We start from the raw sequence: 23,253 nt of genomic DNA, 5'->3' as shown, positions 1-23,253 counted from the left end.
TCTGAACGCGCGCATGACCTCGATTGATTTATGTGATATTTTTACTTAAAGATGTTGTGAGCCGCGAAGAAAAGTACATCATACATTTTTTACGATATCAATGAACAGTATTGACACACACGAACAAACGCCACACGAAAAGTGTTCTAAGGCCGTGTCACACCAGCCTTGCGTGCGACTTGCAAAGAACAATTTTGACTACCCGGAGGTCCCCGTAGATGATCCGCACATGACAGTACCTAGCATGTATCTCAAAAGTAGTCGCCCTGAGGTGCGCACGCATATTATTTTACCCGCAACCGTGTTTAGGCCCTGTCACACCTTTCCGGGCAAGCTACTCGGGCTTGTTACGTGTAGAGATTTTCTAGCATATTCCTGAGGGCGGAAAAGGATTTACTGCGCGTCAGCGCATGTGCCTTACTTGCTGGACGCGTTATACTTGCGAGTATACTGTGTGACCTTTGTACCAGTCGCGTGGGGGCTGACAACTCAGTGAAGGAATTCCTCTAATGGAATGGCTGATATCTCACAGAATTTCATTATCTTGGCTGCATACGGGACTGCGAAGTACTGCGTGGGAATTGCCTGGGAAGTACTGCCGTTAAGGGTCTCCTACTGGCGTTCTGCGTGGACCTCTACGGGCATTCCCGCGACTCACCCGGAAAAAGTTTTGGTCATGCTCAAAACTTGGCTGCGGTTAAATCGGACTTGCGTGAGCACCTCCGGGCAACTACGCTCTAGATACTGTCAGGTGCGGACCAACTGCTGAGAGCTCCGGGGAGTAAAGTTGTTTCACCGCAAGTCAAGCCGCAGAAGTTCCCCCGTACGGTATGACAAGGCATGAATGAAAATTGCAAACATTCTTGTTCGCCCTCTGAAAATCTTCTACGTGCTGGAAACTACCTCCTCGCCACAAGCCCGCGTAGCTTGCCCGGAATGGTGTGACACGGCCTTTAGCACAATCGGGAAGACTTGTCAAATGGCGTAAACGCACAGAAAACAAGATGAGCGTAATGGAGTTGCATTGTGCTGTCTTGTCGCTAAGAATTTTTACAACGCCTAATCTGGCTAAACAAAAACAAAAACAAAAAAAATGGTTGGTAGGTAAATTTGCCATGTCTTGCAAGTAAAACGGACAGGATATTTCCCTCCGAATTTATGCTTAACATTCGACTCTTCATCTTCGACCCATCCATACTGTATTCATGGAATTCATGAGGAAAGACGGTCTTTTGTTTTTTTTTGTTTTTCAATACGAGTATGTAAATCGATATTCGGTTGATGTGACTTTCACCCACGAACGTTTACTATTGATCAATTAGAAGTGTCAAGCTGGGAAAAAAAAATATTTGCAAGGAAATGCACACAAACACACACACACACACAAAGAAGAAGAAGAAGAAGAAGAAGAAATAGAAATGCACGATTTTGAACACACAATGAAGAAGTGCTTTAATGTGTTACCATCCGGACTGGATCAGTTAAATTTCAAATCGCGCTCCTTCCGGGTCGGCAACGGAGAGAAAAGAAGTTCCTCATTTTGTATTCTCTTGTTTGAAGCGTCATCCACGGGCGCCTCGGGATTTGAAGAGAAGGTGTTAAGATTTGATTAAGATAAGGGTTGATAAAGTTTATTTCGTGGATGTAACAGTATGACAATGAATGGAATATTGTGATTTGCATTCTTAATGAGTTGTCATTTCCATGTGATGCAAGATGCATGTTTACGTTCGAGATTGCTTGAAGATTTTCACTTTGTGTACATACCTTCTTGTAAGTTTGTATAGTTGCAATCGTATAATTATTCGTCCAATTCCCTTTCATTGCTCATTGTTGCTGGGTTTTTTCTTCTCCTTTTCAAAATAAACCTTTTTATAAGATGTGGTAGAATTGCTTTACTTGTGTGCCTGTGTTTCGTCTGATCACTTGGTTCGTGATTTTACGTCTTCAATGTGCTGGCTCTATCATTGTGAGGTTTCCCTTTCAAATTCAGTGTAATCGTCATGAATGCATCATTGTGCATGCGCATTTTTGCTCGTTATTGGTCCAACTCTCGTCACTGGATTTTCGTTCGTCATCAACGACGTGAATGTTTGTGGCATTGTCTCGTCTCTTACCCATTTATGTTGCCGTGGGATAAGCCACACTGAGCCGCGAGGAAAAACGATACAATTATACGTGTACTTTTTTGGTGACTTTGGTAAATTCGACTCAACATTTTAGATCAAAATCAAAAGGCGCGGTCACACTGGCAAAACTTCGCGATCTTAAACTTTTCAATCTTTTGCCAATCTGACCGCGCCTAATACAATACGTGTGCTCTGCAACTTATGAATGCTAATTGTGTGTGTGTGTATGCATGCGTATGCCTCATGTTACCATCGATTTAATGGAAAGTGTAATTGCACTGATTAACTTGTTTGGTACATGATGCACTGTAGTTTTGAAAGCTTTGTACAAATTTGTATAAATGTATTGTAGTAATGTAACGTGAGTAAGGGGGGGGGGGGCTGCACTATATAAGTTCGCTATTTAGCAGCTCCTCAATTTTCATTTCCATCAAGTCCTTAATGAAACAAGATGTATTTCTACAGATCATGTGACATCATATGTTACAAGAATATACTGTTATTTTGACGTTAGTATTACCTATGTAAGCTATATCGTTTGGAAATGAAAATAGAACTTGAATGAATGAATGAATAAACGAAGTCCTCGTTTATGGATACGCCGCATATACCTGAAACGTGTCTGATATATTGATATACTGTACATATGTGCGTCTCTTGCAATGCTTACGATTACGGTGACGATATGATGACAATAATAATAATAATTAGTAGTAGTAGTAGTAGTAGTAGTAGTAGTAGTAGTAGTAGTAGTAGTAGTAGTAGTAGTAGTATCATTATTCCTGCTATTATAATTACCATCATCATCACTACTACTAACAGCACACACGGTGACACCATTGCAAACCAAGAGTCCTTCTTTCTCTGAGGTTTTATTGTAGCAACTGCTTCACATTTTCTCAATATTTCTTTAACTTTAATTCTCCATTACAATACATATAATCGATTTGTTTCTTACGACATAAATCCCATAGTCCCCCATGGCACGGTGACAATAAGGTTAAACAATTGATGGTATAAACATCGAACAAATTTTTCCCATCTTCTTTTATAATAACACGCAGTCACCTAGTCTTTGGAAATCGCCAAACACCATCCTTGCGCCCTGCAAAATATTACACGATAGTTACTCTTATGATTTACGTACATGAACAATCATAAACGGAAATGAAAAAAAAAATAACAAAGGCGTATATCGGCGAATTTCGCGCGATAAACGACAGGGGAACGACATTGGATTCTAAACTTTCCGAGATATCTATTATAGATTAACAGGCAGTTTGATTAAACCGATCCAAACACTGCGGAATGACATTTAAAATGATATTTGAACGCAAACGAGCAACAGAAGTGATGCCCTAACCAGCCGACAGAAACAAATTGAATGCATTTCCAAACTTACTGGCCTAATCTTTCAAGGACATTGATAACAACTACGTACACGTACATGTATATTACCCGAATCCTGGAACTGCTTGCATTTCAGGAGCACAAAATATCAACACTAATACAGAGCGGTTTTAAATAATACAATGTATAACAAATTTGGTCACATGATAATTTCAACGCACGATAAGAAGAAACGCACATTCTCCTTGATATACAACCCTTTCCTCACAAAAATATAAAAAAGAGGGGGGAAATGAGGACACTTGCTTCACATTATGAATTGCAATGGGTAAGACGGACCATGAATTAGGACCATGAATTACATTATCTTCCATAGGCCTACTGGGTGCTGTCAATTGGGCGTCACTGGGTTTGATTATACCTCGTCGTTTTATTTTGCGTTTATGTTTTTGTTTGTTTGTATGTGTGTGTGTGTGTGTGTGTGTTAGGCCCATGTGTGTTCACGTCAGTGTCTGTGTTCGTGTGCATGCGTCTGGGTTTGCGGTGAGGTGGGTATTAAAAGCGTAGGAGGAAAAAAAAAAACACATTTTCGGCGATTGTCAATTCATCAATTCATTATCTTATTAAATTGATCCTTGGGGTGGGGTGGGGAGGGGGAGGGGAGACAGCAGTGAGGGGAACTGAATTCATGCATTCAAGCACGTGCTAATGGGAACGACAAAACTGTTACTGCCAGCAATCAAACCGCCAAGAGAGAGTGAGTTCGGACCAATTTTACATCACTGGTCCTAGTATCATGTAACGAGTGTCATATAAAATCTTAAGTCTTTGTGATACAAAGAAAAAAAATATATGTGTAGAGAATTGCACAGTTCTTTGAATAGCTCACAAAAGTATTGTCGTCCCACAATACCTTGTGTGCAAATTGCTGAATACACCGTCATTATTGTAATGCCAAATAATTTTGTACAGTACAAAGCCTTTGCATGAACAAAAAAATAAGTGCGCATATAGAATATACATATATCTCTTTTTATTCTAAAGCAAATCTGGGTTGTCGGGGTTTTTTTCAGGCATTTTGTATCATTGCCTTTGATATTGTATGTTGCTTGCTTAATACACGTATGAATAGACTTCCGTTTTTAGTACCAAGCCCTAAGAAATTTTGAGAAAATCATCCATTATAAAATGTGAATACGCAACAAAACAGGATATGAAAGCCAAGTCAGTTGACCCTATGACAAATATTCCTTCGTGCATCATGATATAGAAATATTCACTTGCACCAGACAAGCATTCAAAGTACATAAAGGTAACAGTGTGCAGTATTGTGAACATAATCTCTCGAGTCTATGGCTCAACTGTAGTGAAGGATTATAGTCCTTTCATAATCATACTGCACTCCACTTTGTACGAATATTCTCAATAGTGTGGAAAGAAAAGTTTTCCTGTTTCGTTTAGATCTACTCATATGCAAATGATCATTGATAAAAGGGAGGTCACTCTGCTTTGTTTAATAGTGAAAGACTTGTTTCTGTATAGCAGTTACAACACTGCGCCAAATAGTGCATCAACTCTATGGCTCAAAAACAGTTTTGTTGATTTTGTTTTTCTACAGACTTTTGATAGATGACGTCATCTGCTTCTGTAATCAGTAGGTTAAGATTCTTCAAACCTCATTGGTTGAGCGCTGGTAAGATACAAGTGGGAGTGGGTGTGAACGCACTGCGTGCTTCATTTCTGATGATGCAAGACATGCGCTTCGAGGAAGGTGATGGTGATTTACTAATACCAGATACTACTTGTCTGTAGAAGAGGGTTAACGTGAACATGTGCACTGGCTAAAAAATAAAAAATAAAATCTCTACCCGGCACTATTGGAATTTGCACTTTCTTTGGGGGCATAAAATTCAAGCTTTTCTTCTTTTCTTTGGGGGGGGGGGGGAGGGGAAGGAATTTAAACAATTTACCTCGCAGGACAAACGGTTCTAGGAGTCATGACATGACATGCATCTGAACCCTTTAATGAGATCTCAGATGATCAATGTCAAAATTAGGGTAAAAAAATAAGTCCCCAATCTGACGATTACCTGCTTGAAGGAATGGTGGACGAGAGCTACATATACAAGTATGACACTTTTAATGTTGGCATGCAAAAAAAACAAACAAACAACAACAGTTCTCTGCAGGGGCAATCATACATGACTTGGGAAAGAGCTTTACAAGAAAATCTAAACAGAAACTGTTCTTTTCTTCTCACAGATATCAAAATACCTTTCCACAAATAGGGACTCCTCTTTCCGTATCAGTACATAAGATATTCTTCATAGCAAGAAAAAGAAATGGAGTACAGTGTCACAATAAAATTTAACTCGTTGAGGACGGGCTGATTTTGCTACAACATGCACTTCCAACAGACACCTGGCCAAGTGTACTCTGGACTAGTCTTCGACAGGTTAATAAGTAGATGTCTCAAGCACAAACTAGGGGAAAGCTACTAATCATTTGAAGATCATTCAGACATCATAAGCATATTTAAAATGCTCTTGGATGGAGAAATTCACGCCATCGCAACTCCACAGGCTTGAAATGGGGGTCGCTCATGCAGCTAGAAGGAGACAAAGAAGCAGAAGAAGACAGACCAACCCGTATTCAAACACAGCTGATTCGAGCACTGACACATGATAGAGCCCAGATGTTTTTTCTTTCTTTGTTTTTCGTTTGTTTTCCTCCTCGAGTACTTAAAGATGGATCACTTAAAAAAACGAACGAAATGCCACTTTAATGCAGGTTGTTGTATGCACAGGTATACTACATGTATAACATGGATACACACATACATTTTATATCATATATCTATCTTTGGCGAACAATAACTGAACTGTTTTGAAGATATGCAGCAAGCACCACCAAAAAAAAATAAAAATAATAATTAAAAAAGACGAGAACCAAGCAATATGAGTGTGAGTAGCAAGAGCTACTTTTGTAGTTCTCCATCCCTCTCTCTGTCCTGACGGGCAGAGGTCATTCATTCAATCTGGAAATATTGGTGGATGAGGTTGGAGCAACATTACTGTCTACCACGAGACTGACGGCTTCGTATTAATCGTATCTCACACTCAATGGCAAGTCAAAGATGGCGACAAAGTCACTACCCATTTTTTTGGAGCACTGACCTCACAGGTTTTTCATCAAATAAAGAAAGAAAGAAAGAAAAAAAGAAGAATCTTTTTCTTTTTTATAACTCTATTCATATATAATAAATACTTTGCTTAGATCTTAAGTTTTTCGTATAATGTCTACAATCAAGCGTTCATTTGCACGATACAAACATTCACAAGCGGATATCGAGAAATCAAAATCAGTCACATTAATCTTCCTTCTCTCTTCTCCCTCGGGCAAATATATATTTACATCAGGATATTTTGGAGTGATCAGTGTTATTTACAATTTAGCCTATGCATCCTGTATATCAAAACATGAAACCTCACACATATAACAAAATACATTTACACTTACACCGAGCCCTCACTCAGTTGAGCCATTTTCTGACGATTGTACGTTAAAAAAAGAAGAGAAAAAAAAAAAGAGATCACAGTTACCATGGCAACTAATCTGATACCCAAAGCTGGTTTGATTACTGTTGCCCAAATGTTGCCATGGTAACTGCAATTACTGTGACTCGCAATTGCGGTTTTAAGGGCTCTACAAAATTCGACACTGTACAAATATTTCATATGCATCTGTGCTTGGACTGACACATCCAAATTACGCTGTACACCCATGCTGCACCACATCAGTTCTGCAGGAATACATCAAAACACAATTCAAATTGAAATTATTTCTACTATTGCTTCAATAAACCTTTTGTTTTGCCTCTCATGTGGGACACACAATGCATTCATGGAGAAAAACAGAATATGAGGGAAGCCATACAAAAGGAAAAGAAGAAGAAGAAAAAAAAAGAGAGAATCACTTCACAAATAATAAAGTCTTTCAAACATGATGTCCCATAGTTGGACACTTAATAACAAGGGGTTGCATAAAATAGTCATTTTTAAAAAATAAATATCCACATCTACCCGCCAACACCACAGCCAGAATCTTTTCGAATGAATGCAGTCGAATAATTTCCCTACATCCACAGATTCCACTTCTGTTTTTCTTCTTCTTGTTTTTTTTTTTTTTTCTCCTTCCTGCTATTTCCACACTAACTGAAAGACACAAAGGGAATTGTGGTACCTTAAAAACAGCAATGCCGCACATTTAATACAAAACTAAGTAGTGTCCCGTGACATCCCACACATTCACATCTACTCCAACTGCCCTACATACAAAAGAAAAAAAAGAAAGAAAAAAAAAAGGACTTCTCCATCTATTACCCTGCTGTAAGCTTGAATAATGAAAAGAATGACCGACAGAATTTCATGCCAATGTGTGGCATGAGGATGATAACACGCTGCTAAACATCAATGCTTCTATTCTAATACTGGTCCCTTTCTTTTCGTCCTGGAGGCGACAAAAGCCAGCATTCTTTTCATACATCACTTTACTCAGAATTATTTCAGGCATGTGCCGCATGCCTTACAAATTCATCTTTAAGAATTTTACATCCCTAAGAAGCATAAACCTGCCACTACTATCTTGACTAACTCTGCATATAAAGTGTTGTTGTTGTCTGCCCTATAATAAGACACACAAACAAATAAAACCAAACCAGTAACACAACATTGCATTTTCAACTACAACGTTTGGGTCCAACACACAAAATTAGTACTGTTTAAGCATATGGTATGTAAACAGAATGAGAACAAAAATCTTTAAAAAAAAAATACAAAACTACAAATGAAAGTAAAACACAATAACAGCTCAGGAAACAAAAGTTAAACTATGGAAAAAAAACGAAAAACAAATTTGTAGCAAAGCTTAAAATCAGGTTTCAACTATGCACATTCGTCACAACAAGAAAGCAGAACTTTCATCCAATCTGCCTCCAGCGTTACTATCTACCCCCATTACTTTCATACTGATCCTTCACCCCCAAGATTCCTACAGTAAGAAACAACAAACAACAAGATTAACTACAAATTGCACTATTTCAAGTAACGTCCACTTTGTATATATTATATTATATCGATGACTCGTCTATACAAAGTACTGATGCACGCCAGGGTGTCAAAACATCCATCACAAGTCATTTCTGTACTTGAACAAAAAACAAAACAAAACAAAACAAATCCTGAACTGATCCCCAGAGTTTTTCTGGTGCTTCCATGATCAGACATCCACCACGATCTGCCTCATACTGGGAAGTGATATTCATCTCGCACGCAGAGAGGAGCCCAAGCCGAGCAGAGAGCAGAAAACCGACGAGAGCAGCTCCGACGAATCTCTACGGAGCTTTTACCGGCAGGCTACAAGAATCAGACTCTGGGGTATTAGCAGGTTACCGACTCGAGTTGAAAATCACCCAAATGCAACTCAGGGGTACCTAATTTGCAGACATGTATCAATTAACTCATGTTTAAATTGACAATGAAGAGCCTACTCTCGATATATCCACGAGTTCCATGCATAGTCACATTCACTGACTGTGATTCCTCTGAACTTTCTTTCAGACTGAAGTAGGCGTCACATCTACATGAAGTTTATTGACCTTTGCCCTCCACATAGGACACGTATGCAAGTCCAATTCATCACAGAGCAAATTTCACATCACATAATCTCAGTTCATACATCTCTATATTCCAAAGCATTGTGACCACAAAATCTCGATACGGCTGTACATCGACATTCCTACCAGATATGATTTCAGTGAATTCTTTCTAGTGTTTTGTACTCCCAACTGTTTCCGACCACACCTTGATTTTCACACACCCTTCAAGTGGACTTTTAACAGACCCTTCATATGGACATCCTAAAATGCCTACACGAGATCACTTTTTTTTTTGGTATCATACTACTGATGTACGTACACAAACTGCTGTCCATAATAAGCCATTCAAGATGGGCTGCCGAAACATTACGGGAGTTCCCTCTGTCGCATTAATGTCATCACATCGACAGCGACTGCGACAGCGACTGCGACAGCGACTGCATACCCTTTGTTTGGCTCTGACCACACTGCCCCCTTGGTTGACACAATGCCACTTCTGTCGGCCATTGCCCCGAGGGAGTGGACGGCTGTTCGACCGACAAACATGTGTACCTCTGACGGGCTGACCAAGTGCGGCCATCACAGAAAAACGGTGGGTTTTGTTTCTGATGCTACATAATGTCCATAAGGTCTCCAGTAATAACACCACTTCACTTGGGTGGTCTTACTTTCTTTCTGTTCTGCGATATTGTTTTTGTTTTGTTATTTCATCATTCCAGGTGACACTTACTAGATGCTAGTACTAGATGTGCACATTGCTCTTTGCCTCTGCTCAGCAGAGAAACTTGTATGGCTTTTCTCCGCTAGCCCGTCTCTACCAAGAAGCCACAGATGCATCCTCATTAGCTGGCTAGATGCTGTGAATCCAACCTTCGGGTGGCAGTCTGACAAACAGCGCATCCAGAGATGGCCTCCAAGATCTTCGCAATGGCTGGGAAGTCGTCCTTTGCATTAGTCACGCGTCTTGGAGTGGACAGCCCAAACTCTGTAGCACATAGAGTTGCACACATTATTAGCCTTTTGTACAATCGTTCTTCAGCATGGTGCTTGACTAGCAAAGAGGGGAGCCATACAGGGGGAAAAAAGATCATTAAAAGCTACGACGTGTGATTTACAGCCTGAAATGAAACAATTTAGGAGTATCTTGCACATAGTTTGGGCTTCATTCGGCAGAGACTGTACACCCCTGCCTCCCGACGGTCTGCGTAAAACTCCCATGGTTGTCGGCTCAAAGTGACATCACCTGGGCATGGTAGATTTTTCTGATTTTCTTTTCTTTTCCTTCTCTTTCCCACGCTGTGCAACAGGAACACAGGTCAACTTTTGGTCAGTGAGTTGTCCATGATTTGCTGCGGAGACTTGAGCTGGACGTGACACGTTCCGCACACGCGCACGGGACGACTGATTTTCAGCCGCGGAATGTCAGACTCAAATCGGCTACACCTACAGACAGAGAGAGTGATAGGAATGATATGATGTTAGATAGACATATGTGAGTTTTCTTGTCCATGTTTTGAAGAAAATTAATATGGACACATTCCCCTTTAGTATCCAGAATAACCCTTGGAATTTTTCGGGGTCCGAATAAATTCACTGGAAATTTATAGTATTATTTTCCCTCCAACAGCATAAAGAAGTCTCTAGTTTTATTATTCTGAGGAAAGGTCTGAATTACCTACCTATACAACATACTAGTTTATGAAAGGAACCTTATTTTCAGGGTTGCAAAAAGGACACAAAAACTTTAAAGTGAGTAAAGCTTGACATTTCCACAAACCTATGCTTACTATATGGTTAAGAGCAGTCTCCCGACATTATACAAATTGGACAAGCTTTTAAATTCTGGAGGAAAAAAAAAAAAAAAACGACTAATGGAAGATGAAACGAAATGATCACCTCTGGCAAAAGAGCTTCCCACAGTTTCGACAATGGTGGCGCCTCTCTGAGAATGTGAACTTGGTGTTGCATGATGCGCAGCTGTCTCCGCTCTCATCCTTCACCCAGTGGTCGGCGATGGCCCGACCCGGCTGGTCGACCACTGACCACGAGAAGACGCGTCCACGGTCGTCGCCAACAAACACTTTCATGTGGTCCCTGCAAATTGGTGGAAAATTTTGATAAAAAGAAACAAGAGGTTTAATAGAGCATCCCCAAATCATTGAATTTAGACCTCCTAAAATTTGAAGTGCACTGTTATACAAATGATCATCTCATAGGCTCTGACTTGAAGAATGGAAAGTATGATCACTTCTTAGTATTTCCTCAATCTCTCTCACTGACATGACTGCCAATCAATGCAATTTTTTTTTATTTCCTTGGAGAGCACATTGGCAAAGAGAGACTAACAAAAATGCAGCATAAAAGCAGGTTATTGCATTCTATTGAAGGAAAACTAAAAAAAAAAACTTTAAATGACATTTTGCATGCTTCATAGTGCACAAGTTTACGATGTGATTTTTATACAATTATTCAAGCTAGCCTCTTGTCCAGATGTCCACAATGCATTAATGATGTTATCCTGTAGACTAAAATTGGATATGTGCATTAATACCTTACTCATAGTTGCAGAAGCAGCTGTACAACATATTCCATCACTGCGCCACAGATAAGGAATGAAATACTCTCCATTCAACCTTATGCTGTGATGAATGGTAACACTCCATCCTAAAATAAAGCAAACATGGATATCTGCAGAATGCCAACTGCAGTGAAACGGTCGTCCCTACACCAAAATCCTCACTAACCCTCTGTCGCCACTTGCTATCCATGCAGTGCCTTCCTAGATTTTGAGCAAAGTCCCGCCCCAAACCACCCTGAATGGGTTGAATATGATAGACAATGTCGAAGGACTTCGGGCTCTCACCTTGAGATCGCCACTGCAGTCACGGCGGCAGGCTGTGAGTTGTCCTTCCGTTCAAATGCGGTGTGCATCGTTAGCTTGCTGCGGAACACTAGCTGGCGCTGCCACTTAAAACCTGTAAAAACATTCATGAAGAAACTTGACATAATTTCAAGTTCTTTTGTCATTCATAAAGAAACTCAATACCATTACAATTTTTTTTTTTCATGGCAACATGCACTAGGCTATTTCAATATAGGCATTCATTTCAAGGAATCAAAATCCATCCTCTCAATCTAGGTACATGTATTTTGCCATCAACTTTATCCTGTAACACATGAGGAAAATGTGCAAATTATTGATAAACATCAGTAATGTCATTCATTTGTCTCAAAGTATTAGGAACTGTTACTTGTACAGGGAGGAGTCCACTGTTTGTCCTCAGCATGAAAACACACATGAAACACAAAACACACCGTCAGACATGAAGATAGATTCAATTGACTAGTTTTGTACAGGAATTTATCACTTATGCTAAAGAATGGGCTTTACTTGGAAAACACAAAATGTGAATAATATTGAATGAGCTTATCCTTGAACCCAACAAGCAAATTCAATAAAGTATATATCGGTCAAAACATACAGAGCAAGATAGAGATTAACCTGGTTAAGCAATATCATCCCTTGCAAAGTTCTGGCAAGAGGATCATCAAAACACACATCCTTACATTCATTCCCAAACAGAGAGAGGTTCTTCCATGTGAGATACACTTCACTGACAGCATCTGCCAACAACTTGCAGGACTTTCTCTAAGAGGATTACTGTTTTTAATTTGACAAATAATACACAGATATATAGAATGGACGGAGAGAAGTGGTCAGTTAATAGTGGAGAGGGGAGCTGCCCACCTGGCTTGAGCTTGTTTCTGTGAGCTGCTGACCGCTCCTCCTTCACCTGTTCCTCCTCCTGGAAGTCCCTCAGGTCATTCTCCGTCACCAGGATGTAGTCCTTGGAAGGGCTGCGGGCGGCGTGGCTGTCGCTGCTGTCCAACATGTCCTCTCCCCCGTTGGAGACGGTCGGCGTGCTCCCGATGCTGCTGATGCTGAGGGTGTCCCCGTTACCTTGCTTGGACGTTGGATCCTCCATTGTCGGATCCACGCCCTTCTCCGCCCGTTCCCTGTTCTCCCCCTGGTGGTGCTGCCCGTTCCTGCTCTGACTCTCCGCCCCCTGCTTCACGCTGTCGACAATGTTGCCAAGCGACCCCATCTTCTCCATCTTCTTCTTGCGGGGCGGGGCAACGGGCAGCGACGCGGGTGGCTTGAGGCGCTGCGACGGGCTGCCCCCCTCCTTCTCGTCCCGGTCCTCGCGGATGATGACCGGTGAGCTGCGGCCACTGGACAGGTTGCTGTTGACCGACAGCGTGTCCTTAAGGTCCTCCGACAGGGAGTCCGCCATGGACTTGTCCCGGCGAGGGGTGGAGATACCGCTTCCCGCCATGCTCTCCACGCTCTGACTGTCCTCCTCCGAGGGACTCTCCTCCGACTGGTCGACCTGCTCCATGGTCTTCTCTTTGGAGTCCAGCATGGTCGCCTGTAGCGTGCCGCAGTTGCCGCTCTTGAAGTTGGAAACATCCGGAACTTGCACGTATTCGACGCTCCACATCTGTCAGTGAGAGAACAGAAAAGGCAAAATTCATTCGAAGTGCAAAAATTGAGTAGGAACATGACAGGGCAGCAGTGAATGATACATTAAAGCACTATAAAAGTATCACATCTCTGACTGAAGGCACATGAACACTCTCAATACAAAGTAAAGTGTTCCAGCACAGATGAAAAGTAAATGTGCTCCTCAACCATTTACATTTCTCGACCAATAATATCCTGCTATCACACTGCAACAAAGATCAGGAGCAGCCCCAGCTTATCCAGTATAAGTGGCCATGATCCAATGAAGCTCAGCTACAATATCAATGTAGCCTGATAAGAGATGACCCCTTGAAGGTAAAGACTGGTCAACCCACAGCATATAAAAAAAAAAAAAACACATTATATTAGCCATATACTCACCCTAACCACACCATCACTGGACCCTGTTATGACCACGTTTTGGGTGTCCCACTCCACCAGCTGAAAAGGGAAAACAAAAGTGCAGAGAGATGACATCAAAGCAACTTATTTCTTGCTCCATCCTGCCAACATTCACCCATCAAAATCAGGGAGATGCCAAGTACAGTCGCAATCAGGGAGATCCTTGCATGTTACATGCATCTCAATAGGCCAAATAATTCCCAAATCATTAAAGGGCATCTTCATATTCTCTTGCTGGGACTAAAGAGATATTGGAAGTTTTTTTCAGGAAGCTTCTTATAAAATCTGGGAAACTTGGTAGCTATTTTAAAAGCTTCCAGATATTTTAATTAGACATCTTTTTTTTTTTCTGATATAAACATAAAAAGAAATGCTGTGTATGGTATCCAACTAACCAGGGCATGGAGTGCATCTTTACATGGCCCCACCAGAGGCCGAGTCTGAGACTAGGGACTTGACTATCCTACAGCCTACCAAATGTCTCTCATAATTGTCTACTATGTGCAGATGAAACATGCATCCCTTACACTGAAACCCAAATGTGTTAATCCTAGGAATCACACTATTAACAATTTATCAGACATTTAAAGGCACACACTTCATTCCCTAGTGCAGATTAAAAATCTAGACCTGACCTTTCACATGGACAACTAGCCTCCCTTCATGAATAATCATAAAGCAAATGTTCACCTCTGACATGGCGCAGCACAGAATCTGCTGCTCCCTCCCCGTGGATGTGTTCACACTGGCAATCATGTCGCCGTTGATGCTCCACACGTACAGGTACACTCCAGCACAGATGGCGATGTCTCCCTACACACAAGCATGGGAGCAAAGCGTTCACACCACTTGATCATTCACAATTTGAGTGGTCACTTCGAAACTGTGAAACATGGGGCTCTATACAAAATGATTTCACACAAGCAAGTGCTAATTATGCAGTCTATATTTGCATTCTTTACAACATCCTGGATTTTCAGTATCACATTTCATCAGTTGCCACAATATAAAGATAAAGAACAAAAGTTGATAAACTTTTTCACCAGCAAACTTTCAAGAGAATACAAGTGTACAAATAGTAGGGAAGTGTAAACCTATGGCCTCTTTACAATATCACTCTCACACATTATGATGAACACATAAGCTAATGTTGAATGAGCTGAGTCCTTGTTAAATTGTACGATTCCAGCACATTTACGGTATTTGCCATATATTTCTTGGGGTTTTTCATTTTTGCGAATTCCACAAGTCGGGTGCTTTTAGTGAATATAAGAACATCAAAAGTATCGACTCTGATCCAACACATGTAGGATTAATCTTCACATTTATAACTACAGGATTTATCTTATACATGTATTTATCCTGTACACACTTACATGTACGAGTATGCAAAACACAGACCACGAGCGAGGAGCGAGATAATGCTCTATTCCATGATCGTGAATTAAACTACTTGCAAAATTGTTGGAAAGTACCTATTTCTGGAAAACATCAGCTGCAACACTAGACTCGACATGACATATACAGTAGTTGGCACAAGAAGCAGATCTGCATTCTTTTGGAATCAAACATAAGCGATAATCCACACATCATCTTACCGACAGTTCGTTGATGCAGACGGCCGTGACGGGTGACCCCAGCGCCCTCATCTGGCGCACGTAGGTCAGACGAATCAGATCCCACATCAGGCAGGACTGGTCACGCGACCCGCTCACGATGATGTTGTACGACGTCGAGGCAGCCAGACACGTCACGGCATCGGTGTGTCCGTACAAAGCCTAGTCAACAGAAGTGAAGAATAATAATAAGTTTCCTGGGTCTTAGTTTTTGTTTCCACCCACAGCCAATCGTAGAGTAGAAATGTGAATCTATCTTTGTATGTATCTACATGGCTTTTCGCATAGGAAGCTAGAGAGTTGCTCTCCCATTGATTATCCTTGACAGGAAAAATGCTCACTGACAGGAAAAATGCTCACTGTAGCAAAACACCACACAGCAGGCACTGTCCCTTGCAGAATGTCATGTCAGCATTCTTTTTTGTCGACTGGTGAAAACTACGGACCTGACCACTTCAGCAATATCTTCTCCAACATCTAAAAGAAAGGCATGCCTCCTAAACATTTCCTTCAAACTATTTGCCCAAAAATTCTAGCAAAAACTGACTTGCATTTAGGATGAAAACAGATCACCCTTTATATGAGCCCAAACATTGAGTCATTATTTTCACAGCTCATTCCACAGACTATCAATGAATTCCTAACAATTTTCTTCTGTGACAGTCTTTGGTAGCTTTGGTAGCTTCTTTGGTAGCTAGTTTCTAGACACCTGCGCTATATATCAGCAAAGAAAAACATAGAAAGGGATTACCCATGTTGACAATATCCACGCATAATACAAGTTGTTTCCTGAACACAATACATTTGTACATCAAGTTCTTTGACAGCAGTGAGCTTGAAATAGGACCAGAATCACAAGTACAGTCAGTGGTCCAGTCTGTCCGTCTATACCCCCAAAACTCACCTGCTTGAGGGTCAGCTGCTTGGACCTCTCTTTGCCCGTCTCAAGCTGCCAGACGTTCACCACCTGGAAAGTGACATGAACAGTGAAACAACTTTTAAGTGATTACCCATGGGACACAAAAGGGTTTTATGACTGTCTTCACATTGAGTCACACAAAATCATCTTTGAATACAAGCTCTTTACATGCAATGACTCTGTTTATTTTCCCCCAAAATTTTCAGTGTCGTCTCGACACAAATGAAAGCACGGCACACACCCAGGATTTAAGAATCTACCTGATCAGGGAAATGTAGTCATTCCTGCCATCGCAGACTTGACAAACACGTGTGCAATGAATCCTCCTTTCTTTAGAAGGACTATTTCACATTATTTCTTCAACATGCCAACAAGGTATTCAACGACATAACATCTCTTCAAATTCATTATCTATAGCAGAACACTAATTGACCCTCCCTCTTACAAACACAGTTAACTCATTACAAGACATTTGTGGTACATAAAGTCACCCAAACTAAAATGGATATAACAAAGAGTCTACCCATACAGGAAATGAGTTAAAAACCTTCTGGAACATACATAATGCAGAGAAATTCAAACCCATTTTCAGCTTACAATAGTAATTCCTCCTACTACTGCAGTTTTTACGACTGGACATTTAGACGAAACAACTTACAAAAACGTGACCACGTATTAAACTTATTGGACAGAAACTCAGAGTGGCTCTCCATACTTACCGTGCTGGTGCCTCCCGTGATGAGGGTTTTGCTGTTCGGGCAGACAGCGCAGAGAACCTCGCCGCAACCGTTGCCCTCGGCGACCGTCACTGCCTTGTCAGAGTCGTAGCTGCCGATGCGCAGGCTGAAGTCAGCGTAGCCAAAGGCCAGGTAACGGTTGTTGGCCGGCGGGATCAGAGTCTTATTCTGCTCCACGGCAAGGATGGATTTGTCAAGCTGTCGGATCTGCCCGACGGGCCCCTTCAGCTCTGAGGTTGTCAAAGCAGAAACAAATGCAAAATACTGAAGTGCACATATTCCCCCAAATATCCCCTTTTAGTGAAGTTTCTTGAACTTTGCGAGTATCTTTGACATTGGTAAATCTTTCACTTGAGTGGATCTTTGTATTACAGTGGTGTCACTTTTACAAAATAAAAGATGCAGAGAAAAGACTCCTTAAAGAACGTTTCTATGATCAGATATTTTCATTTGTGAAGCATCAAAACCAGTGAGCTTAATCACAGGCATTTTCATTTCAGGAGTGTCATCAAATTCCTTCTCAGCATGCAGCAGGATTAAAAAAAAAAGAGAGGAAATTCCCCCCCCCCCCCCCCCTTGGCTATACACCACCACTGGCAGACCTCCCAACCTTTCTGACAGAAAAACAGGGATGATTTGGCTCAAAAGTAGGAATAAAAGAACAGTTCCCACAGGAGTGTGTTGCAAAATCATCAAGAAAAATAGGAAACTCAGATTGAAACAAGAGCTGGGAACAATCAAAATTCAGAATGGTTGGGAGGTCTGCACTGGGACTGTGACCTAGTCCACTCACCTTTGAGGGGTTGCAGAGAGGGGCGGAGTGTGTCGAGGTTGTGGAAGAACAGTCTTGAGATGGGGATGGAGTTGCCCGAGTTGTCTCCTATCCTGTTACTGACCCTCTTCTGGAGATGAGGCTTCTTGAAGAGCTGGAGGGGTGAGGGGAAGTGAAGAATTTGAAATCAATAAAAGAAGAGTTTGTTTGCGTGAGTGGGAGTGTCACACATCAAAAATGCAAAAAGTACACACACAGAGGGCAGCAAAGGGAGAATCAACACAGATAGTACAGCAGCTGAACAATGACAAGACGTAGAAGGGAGAGATATACAAGTGAGAGTGATAATAGTGAAAGAAACAGACAGACACACACACACAAAATGTACATCTTATTTTACTGAATGCTACAACTGTCAAAAAAACCCAAAAAACAAACTTACACTACTGAGAAATTCAAACAAAGACGAACAGGTTAAAGGAATACTGTGTACGCCATATATTCAAAAAGCCAAATTTTTCGTGTATTAGGACTTCCGGACAATTATGCAAATGGAAAAATTCGCTATCGTGGCGATCAAGACTTATAGGCTTACGACTAGTATTAAACTGTTTTATTATGCGGCTTGTTCATGTACCCCCATCCCCCACAACCGTCTTGTCGGTTTCATTTACCTGCTTGGGGACCTGCCCAAAGTTATTGATGACTCCGATGAAGGCGTTCTTCTTCAGCGGGTCGTCGATGCTGTAGATGTCGACGTTGCCTTCGTAGAAGAGGTAGTGGAAGACGTTGTGCGCATCCTCGGCGTCCTTGCCCTGCTGCTTGTAGCCGAAGATGAGGTCGATCCACTCGTGGAGGTGGGCGCTCACGTAGTCGCACTCCAGCGCCTGTAGGAAGAGATAGCACAGAAATTGGTTAGAGCAAACCAACCCAAATGTAACAGTGGACTGAATGAAAGCAGCAGTATCAGTAGAACTACTCAGTGAAGTTTGAGGAAAATTAGACGATGGATTTAAAAAGTTATAAATTCTTGAAGTTTTGGTGCCATCATTGCTGAATAAAGAGACGACTACAGTTCATGTCATGATGTATGAACAATATGAATGAAAATACAAGTATAAAGAAAATTCAACATACTGGTATTTTCACTTTTCTAGCATTATGACGGAGCGCTTAACTCACCTCTTTCACAAAGCACAAGGAATATTAGTACCCGTAACATTCATCAGTAACAAATCGATGGAATGTGTACTTTTCATGAAAAATGAAATTTTGTGGAATTCTCCTTATACACTGATGTATAATCACCATCATTATCATCACTATCATCATTATCCTGCATTCCCCATCACATCTGTTTTCACAACATACTGCCTCGTCATTAACCCGTTGAGGACGGACTGATTTTGCTACAACATGCATTTCCTACAGACACCTGCCCGAGTATACTCGGGACTCGCCCTCAACGGGTTAATATCACCACCATACGCATCCTCTCTAAACTTCACATTTCCCGGATGGGAGTGTGGGGTGACTGACCTCTCTGTGCATGCGTATGAACTCCTTGGGGTCCCCCTTGGCCCAAGGAGGGAGTATGACGTCGGACAACTCTATCCCACTCTGCTTGACACCTGTGATAGATCGAGGTATAAAAACAAGTGAAAAACAATATACTTAAGAACTTAAAATAAATGAATCTGATAACTCGGTATATATTGCACAGTACTTGATAGTTCATCCAACAAAGGAGAAGAATCCCAGTCTGTTGATGCTGCTTTTTTTTTTATATCTTTTTTATATTTGCAAAGTTAACCTCTTGATTAGTGGTCACATAAGTATAACAAAAGATGATAATATCATTATTATCAATATCATCATTACTGTTATTATCATTATAATCATTTATACTTTGATCTGTTCGGTAACTTGCATTTGTTGGTTGACTCTCACTTTCATTTTTTTGCCTCTACTTGGTACATAAGGTTAGGGCTCGCTGCTTGCTGCGCCCCTCCCCCACCCCCATTCATGCTGTTGCTATTTCAAATTTCACTATTTTCCTTTCTTTATCCCTCTGTTGTTCCTTATCCTGTTTGATGTTGCCTCCCTATTCGTTCTTATCCTTAACAGGTTACCCCCATGGTCCTCGGGATCATCACTGACCCTCCTCTGCCTTTTGTCTGTCCACCCTCCTGCTTTTAAATAATCTCCCTCCCTATACCTGTTGGCTCCTTGCCCATGACCTCCAATCCTTCCATTTTCTTTTCTTTGTTCTGTGTCCCTAGCCCTCCCATGACTGTCTTATTGTGTGTAGTCCTTATACATGTATGTGATTGCTTTCCCTGCCTGTTTGTCATTTTGCCTCTGACGAAGATTCTGCTAAGATCGAAAGCTCATCTCAGGTCCCTTTTGACTCCACAATCAAACATTCTCTACTCATTTGTGGGGTAGGATCAGAAATATGCTTGCATGCAATAAATGACGGCATGAATTACATGTAACCCGGATTTACGTCTTACCTCGCGAATCATTTGAAAAATAAGAGTCTAACTACGTTTCTCACTCACCGAGATCAAAGTGATTGTGGTTGGTGAGAAACTCGGGGAGGTAGAAGAACTCGGGGATCAGCTCCTTGACGTCTGCTGTGTTGTGTTTGGAGGCAGACAACCAGCTGTCCTTGATGCTGTGGAACATGCGATCCGCCAGATCAAAATGGCCGCCCTATAAAGTGGCAGAGGGATAATGACATGCAGTTAGAAATGAATAATGGCTTTTCAACAGACACCTGAATCAGTGCACTCCAGCTATCAAACCCAGTATTCCAAGAAATGTTACTTCCCATGGGTTAATGCACGACACCCCTAGTTCCAAGACAAATGGGTTGAACTATGGAAAGCCACCTAGGACAGTTACAATAAAACCAAGAATTACTATAAAGCAAATCAAACAGTGGGACATACAACGCTGTTTTCTTCATCTAAGTTCATCTGATTTTCTTTTTGACTACATCATCCAGCAGCTACAGGATTACGAGTCTCATTTCCTTGGAATATAATTAATCATGGGGGGGGGGGGGATAGAACTATAACTGTGAATTGATTGCTGTGACATATTTCTGATAAGTAGCGTTCTCTGATGCAATAGAAGGCCCTTTCCTAGTTGACAAGTCTACAATACTGTATTTAAATTAATGGATTCTTGACTCTAAGTTGCTTTTGTATTGCAAACTGATTCAACAAGTTGCCCTTCACTTATGTAAATGAGCACCAATGATTTGGTGTATCTAATACTGGTAAAACACTGAATAATTGGAAAAGCCTATTTCAACCCGCTGAGGACGCACTGATTTTGCTACAAGACGCATTTCCCATAGACACCTGCCTGAGTATACTCGGGACTCGTCCTCAACGGGATAAAAGTAAATTCAAGACATGCATTCTGCTGTATGTTATTTTTCACATACATGATCATTAACTGCTGGTGCTGTATATGTGGCTTACCTGTAATCTGAGGAAATGCTGGGTGAAGGGTTCCATCCTGATGAGATACGAGGCGACGATCATAGCTGAGGAGTAGTGGGTACTGTAGTAACACGGGGGCGTGTCATCTGTAAAATAAAACATTCAGAGAAATGCGTGCACACACAAATTTTAGAGTTAACATTTTAAAGAGATTAGTGCCAAGATGTACAATGTACGATACTTTCTTTGTTCTCCTTTTTCTTTCCTCGTAAATTGCATCCCGAATGTCCAGTATCAGCATTATAGCCCACTGTGGTCCGACAAAACTTGGTCAAGATGTGGAAGCTGTTTACACAAGTTTTGTACCAAAAAGTGATTATAATATTTTAATAGGGGAAGTCTATTGGCACAAAATGTCCACGTACCACTCACAAACTTTTTATTTACGATAAACCATTTCACTTTTTTTCAAAGATCCAATCGTGATCATTTCCTCATAGATTTTTTTTTTTCTGGGGGGGGGGGAGGAGGAGATCATGACTTTACTATAAAGATAACGAGGAGCAAGAACTGTGCCACTCAATAGTAAGTATCAAACTTAAAAATTTCATAATATTCCAGGGATAAAAAAAAAAATCAGACAATACCACATTATCACTGACAGTGTCAAGTTTTGACATTCCAGAGCACCTCCCCCCCCTCCTCCAAAACAGACACATTTTCATCTTTATAGAAACATACAAAGTCTCTCTGCATTATGTTTGATGGCCTTTTCAGCTAAAGGAGTGATTTTCATAGGGGTCCACATAAAAACAAACAAACAAACAATGTTATACAATGTAAAGGAAATCAGATTTAACGGACAAGGGATACAAAAAAAAAAAAGAAAAAAAAAGCAGTGGATGACATCTCATAGTTCATCTCATATCCTTCATAATGTACCGGAAGATTTCCCAAAACGCAAGTGTTTTCACAACAGGAAACATGGCGCTCAAACACATATTCTACAATGAAATGAATGCCCATAAAGATTAATCTAAAAAGAGAAACTGTGCCAGTCTTCTGTGTAAAACTGAATTAAGGGGGAAAAATCTCTCTTACTAAACATAAAAAATTCACTCAGGATTCATGCTTCATTTGTGACTGTAAGTTTTCTTTTGCATTTTTTTTTTCAGAATCACCCAATTAAAACATATCACTATCAAACTTAGCCTACTTTTCTGACAGAGCCACACATGCTGCATCACATTGCAATTAGTATGTCCTTTGGATCAAACAGAAAATCATTTAAAAAACTGTGTGTAACAGCAGAAGTTCGAAACAAAAAAAAAACAAAAAACAAAAAGAGAAAACATGGAAACAGATCAAAAGCCTGCCTCATGCAAACTAAACTTCAGAGAACAATTCATCAATTACCAGCATTCCCTCCTCCACCATAAGGATAAACATTCCTATTCCATTTTCAGATTCATGAATAAATTTGCATATCATACTTTCCTTGTAATTCAAACGTAGTATACTGTAAAAGTGGACATTTCGCGTGCCCAGAAACTAGCGCCAAAGTAAAAGCATGCAAATATATTTGGTTGTAATGTGTATCACTGTGTAATGTCTTGATTCCGCAGAATTAAAAACACACAAAATTCATCGTACTCCAGCTCTACAGAGCGCAAAAAATTACTTGTGTGA

At 40.9% G+C, this 23,253-nt stretch overlaps 1 protein-coding gene across 1 annotated transcript in view; it reads right to left on the bottom strand.

Annotated features, from left to right (window-relative positions):
• Positions 1-8,842: 8,842 nt before the first annotated feature.
• The window catches only part of LOC140228686 (WD repeat and FYVE domain-containing protein 3-like), a 94,411-nt gene continuing 80,000 nt past the window's right edge, over positions 8,843-23,253 (bottom strand). The window contains exons 57-70 of the mRNA XM_072308950.1: positions 21,604-21,710; positions 20,671-20,824; positions 19,646-19,737; positions 18,781-18,993; positions 18,128-18,260; positions 17,317-17,564; positions 16,583-16,645; positions 15,661-15,840; positions 14,753-14,875; positions 14,042-14,101; positions 12,884-13,637; positions 11,999-12,110; positions 11,032-11,229; positions 8,843-10,578 (exon numbers count right to left, since the gene is read on the bottom strand). Coding sequence (XP_072165051.1) covers positions 10,452-10,578; positions 11,032-11,229; positions 11,999-12,110; positions 12,884-13,637; positions 14,042-14,101; positions 14,753-14,875; positions 15,661-15,840; positions 16,583-16,645; positions 17,317-17,564; positions 18,128-18,260; positions 18,781-18,993; positions 19,646-19,737; positions 20,671-20,824; positions 21,604-21,710 — 2,564 coding nt within the window. The 3' untranslated portion in view covers positions 8,843-10,451. The remainder of the gene's footprint in view (positions 10,579-11,031; positions 11,230-11,998; positions 12,111-12,883; positions 13,638-14,041; positions 14,102-14,752; positions 14,876-15,660; positions 15,841-16,582; positions 16,646-17,316; positions 17,565-18,127; positions 18,261-18,780; positions 18,994-19,645; positions 19,738-20,670; positions 20,825-21,603; positions 21,711-23,253) is intronic.

This window comes from Diadema setosum, chromosome 5 (genome assembly GCF_964275005.1).
Source record: "Diadema setosum chromosome 5, eeDiaSeto1, whole genome shotgun sequence".
Classification (NCBI taxonomy): domain Eukaryota; kingdom Metazoa; phylum Echinodermata; class Echinoidea; order Diadematoida; family Diadematidae; genus Diadema; species Diadema setosum.
Note: the sequence above shows the minus strand (reverse complement) of the source record. Positions and strands in the feature narration are given on the sequence as shown.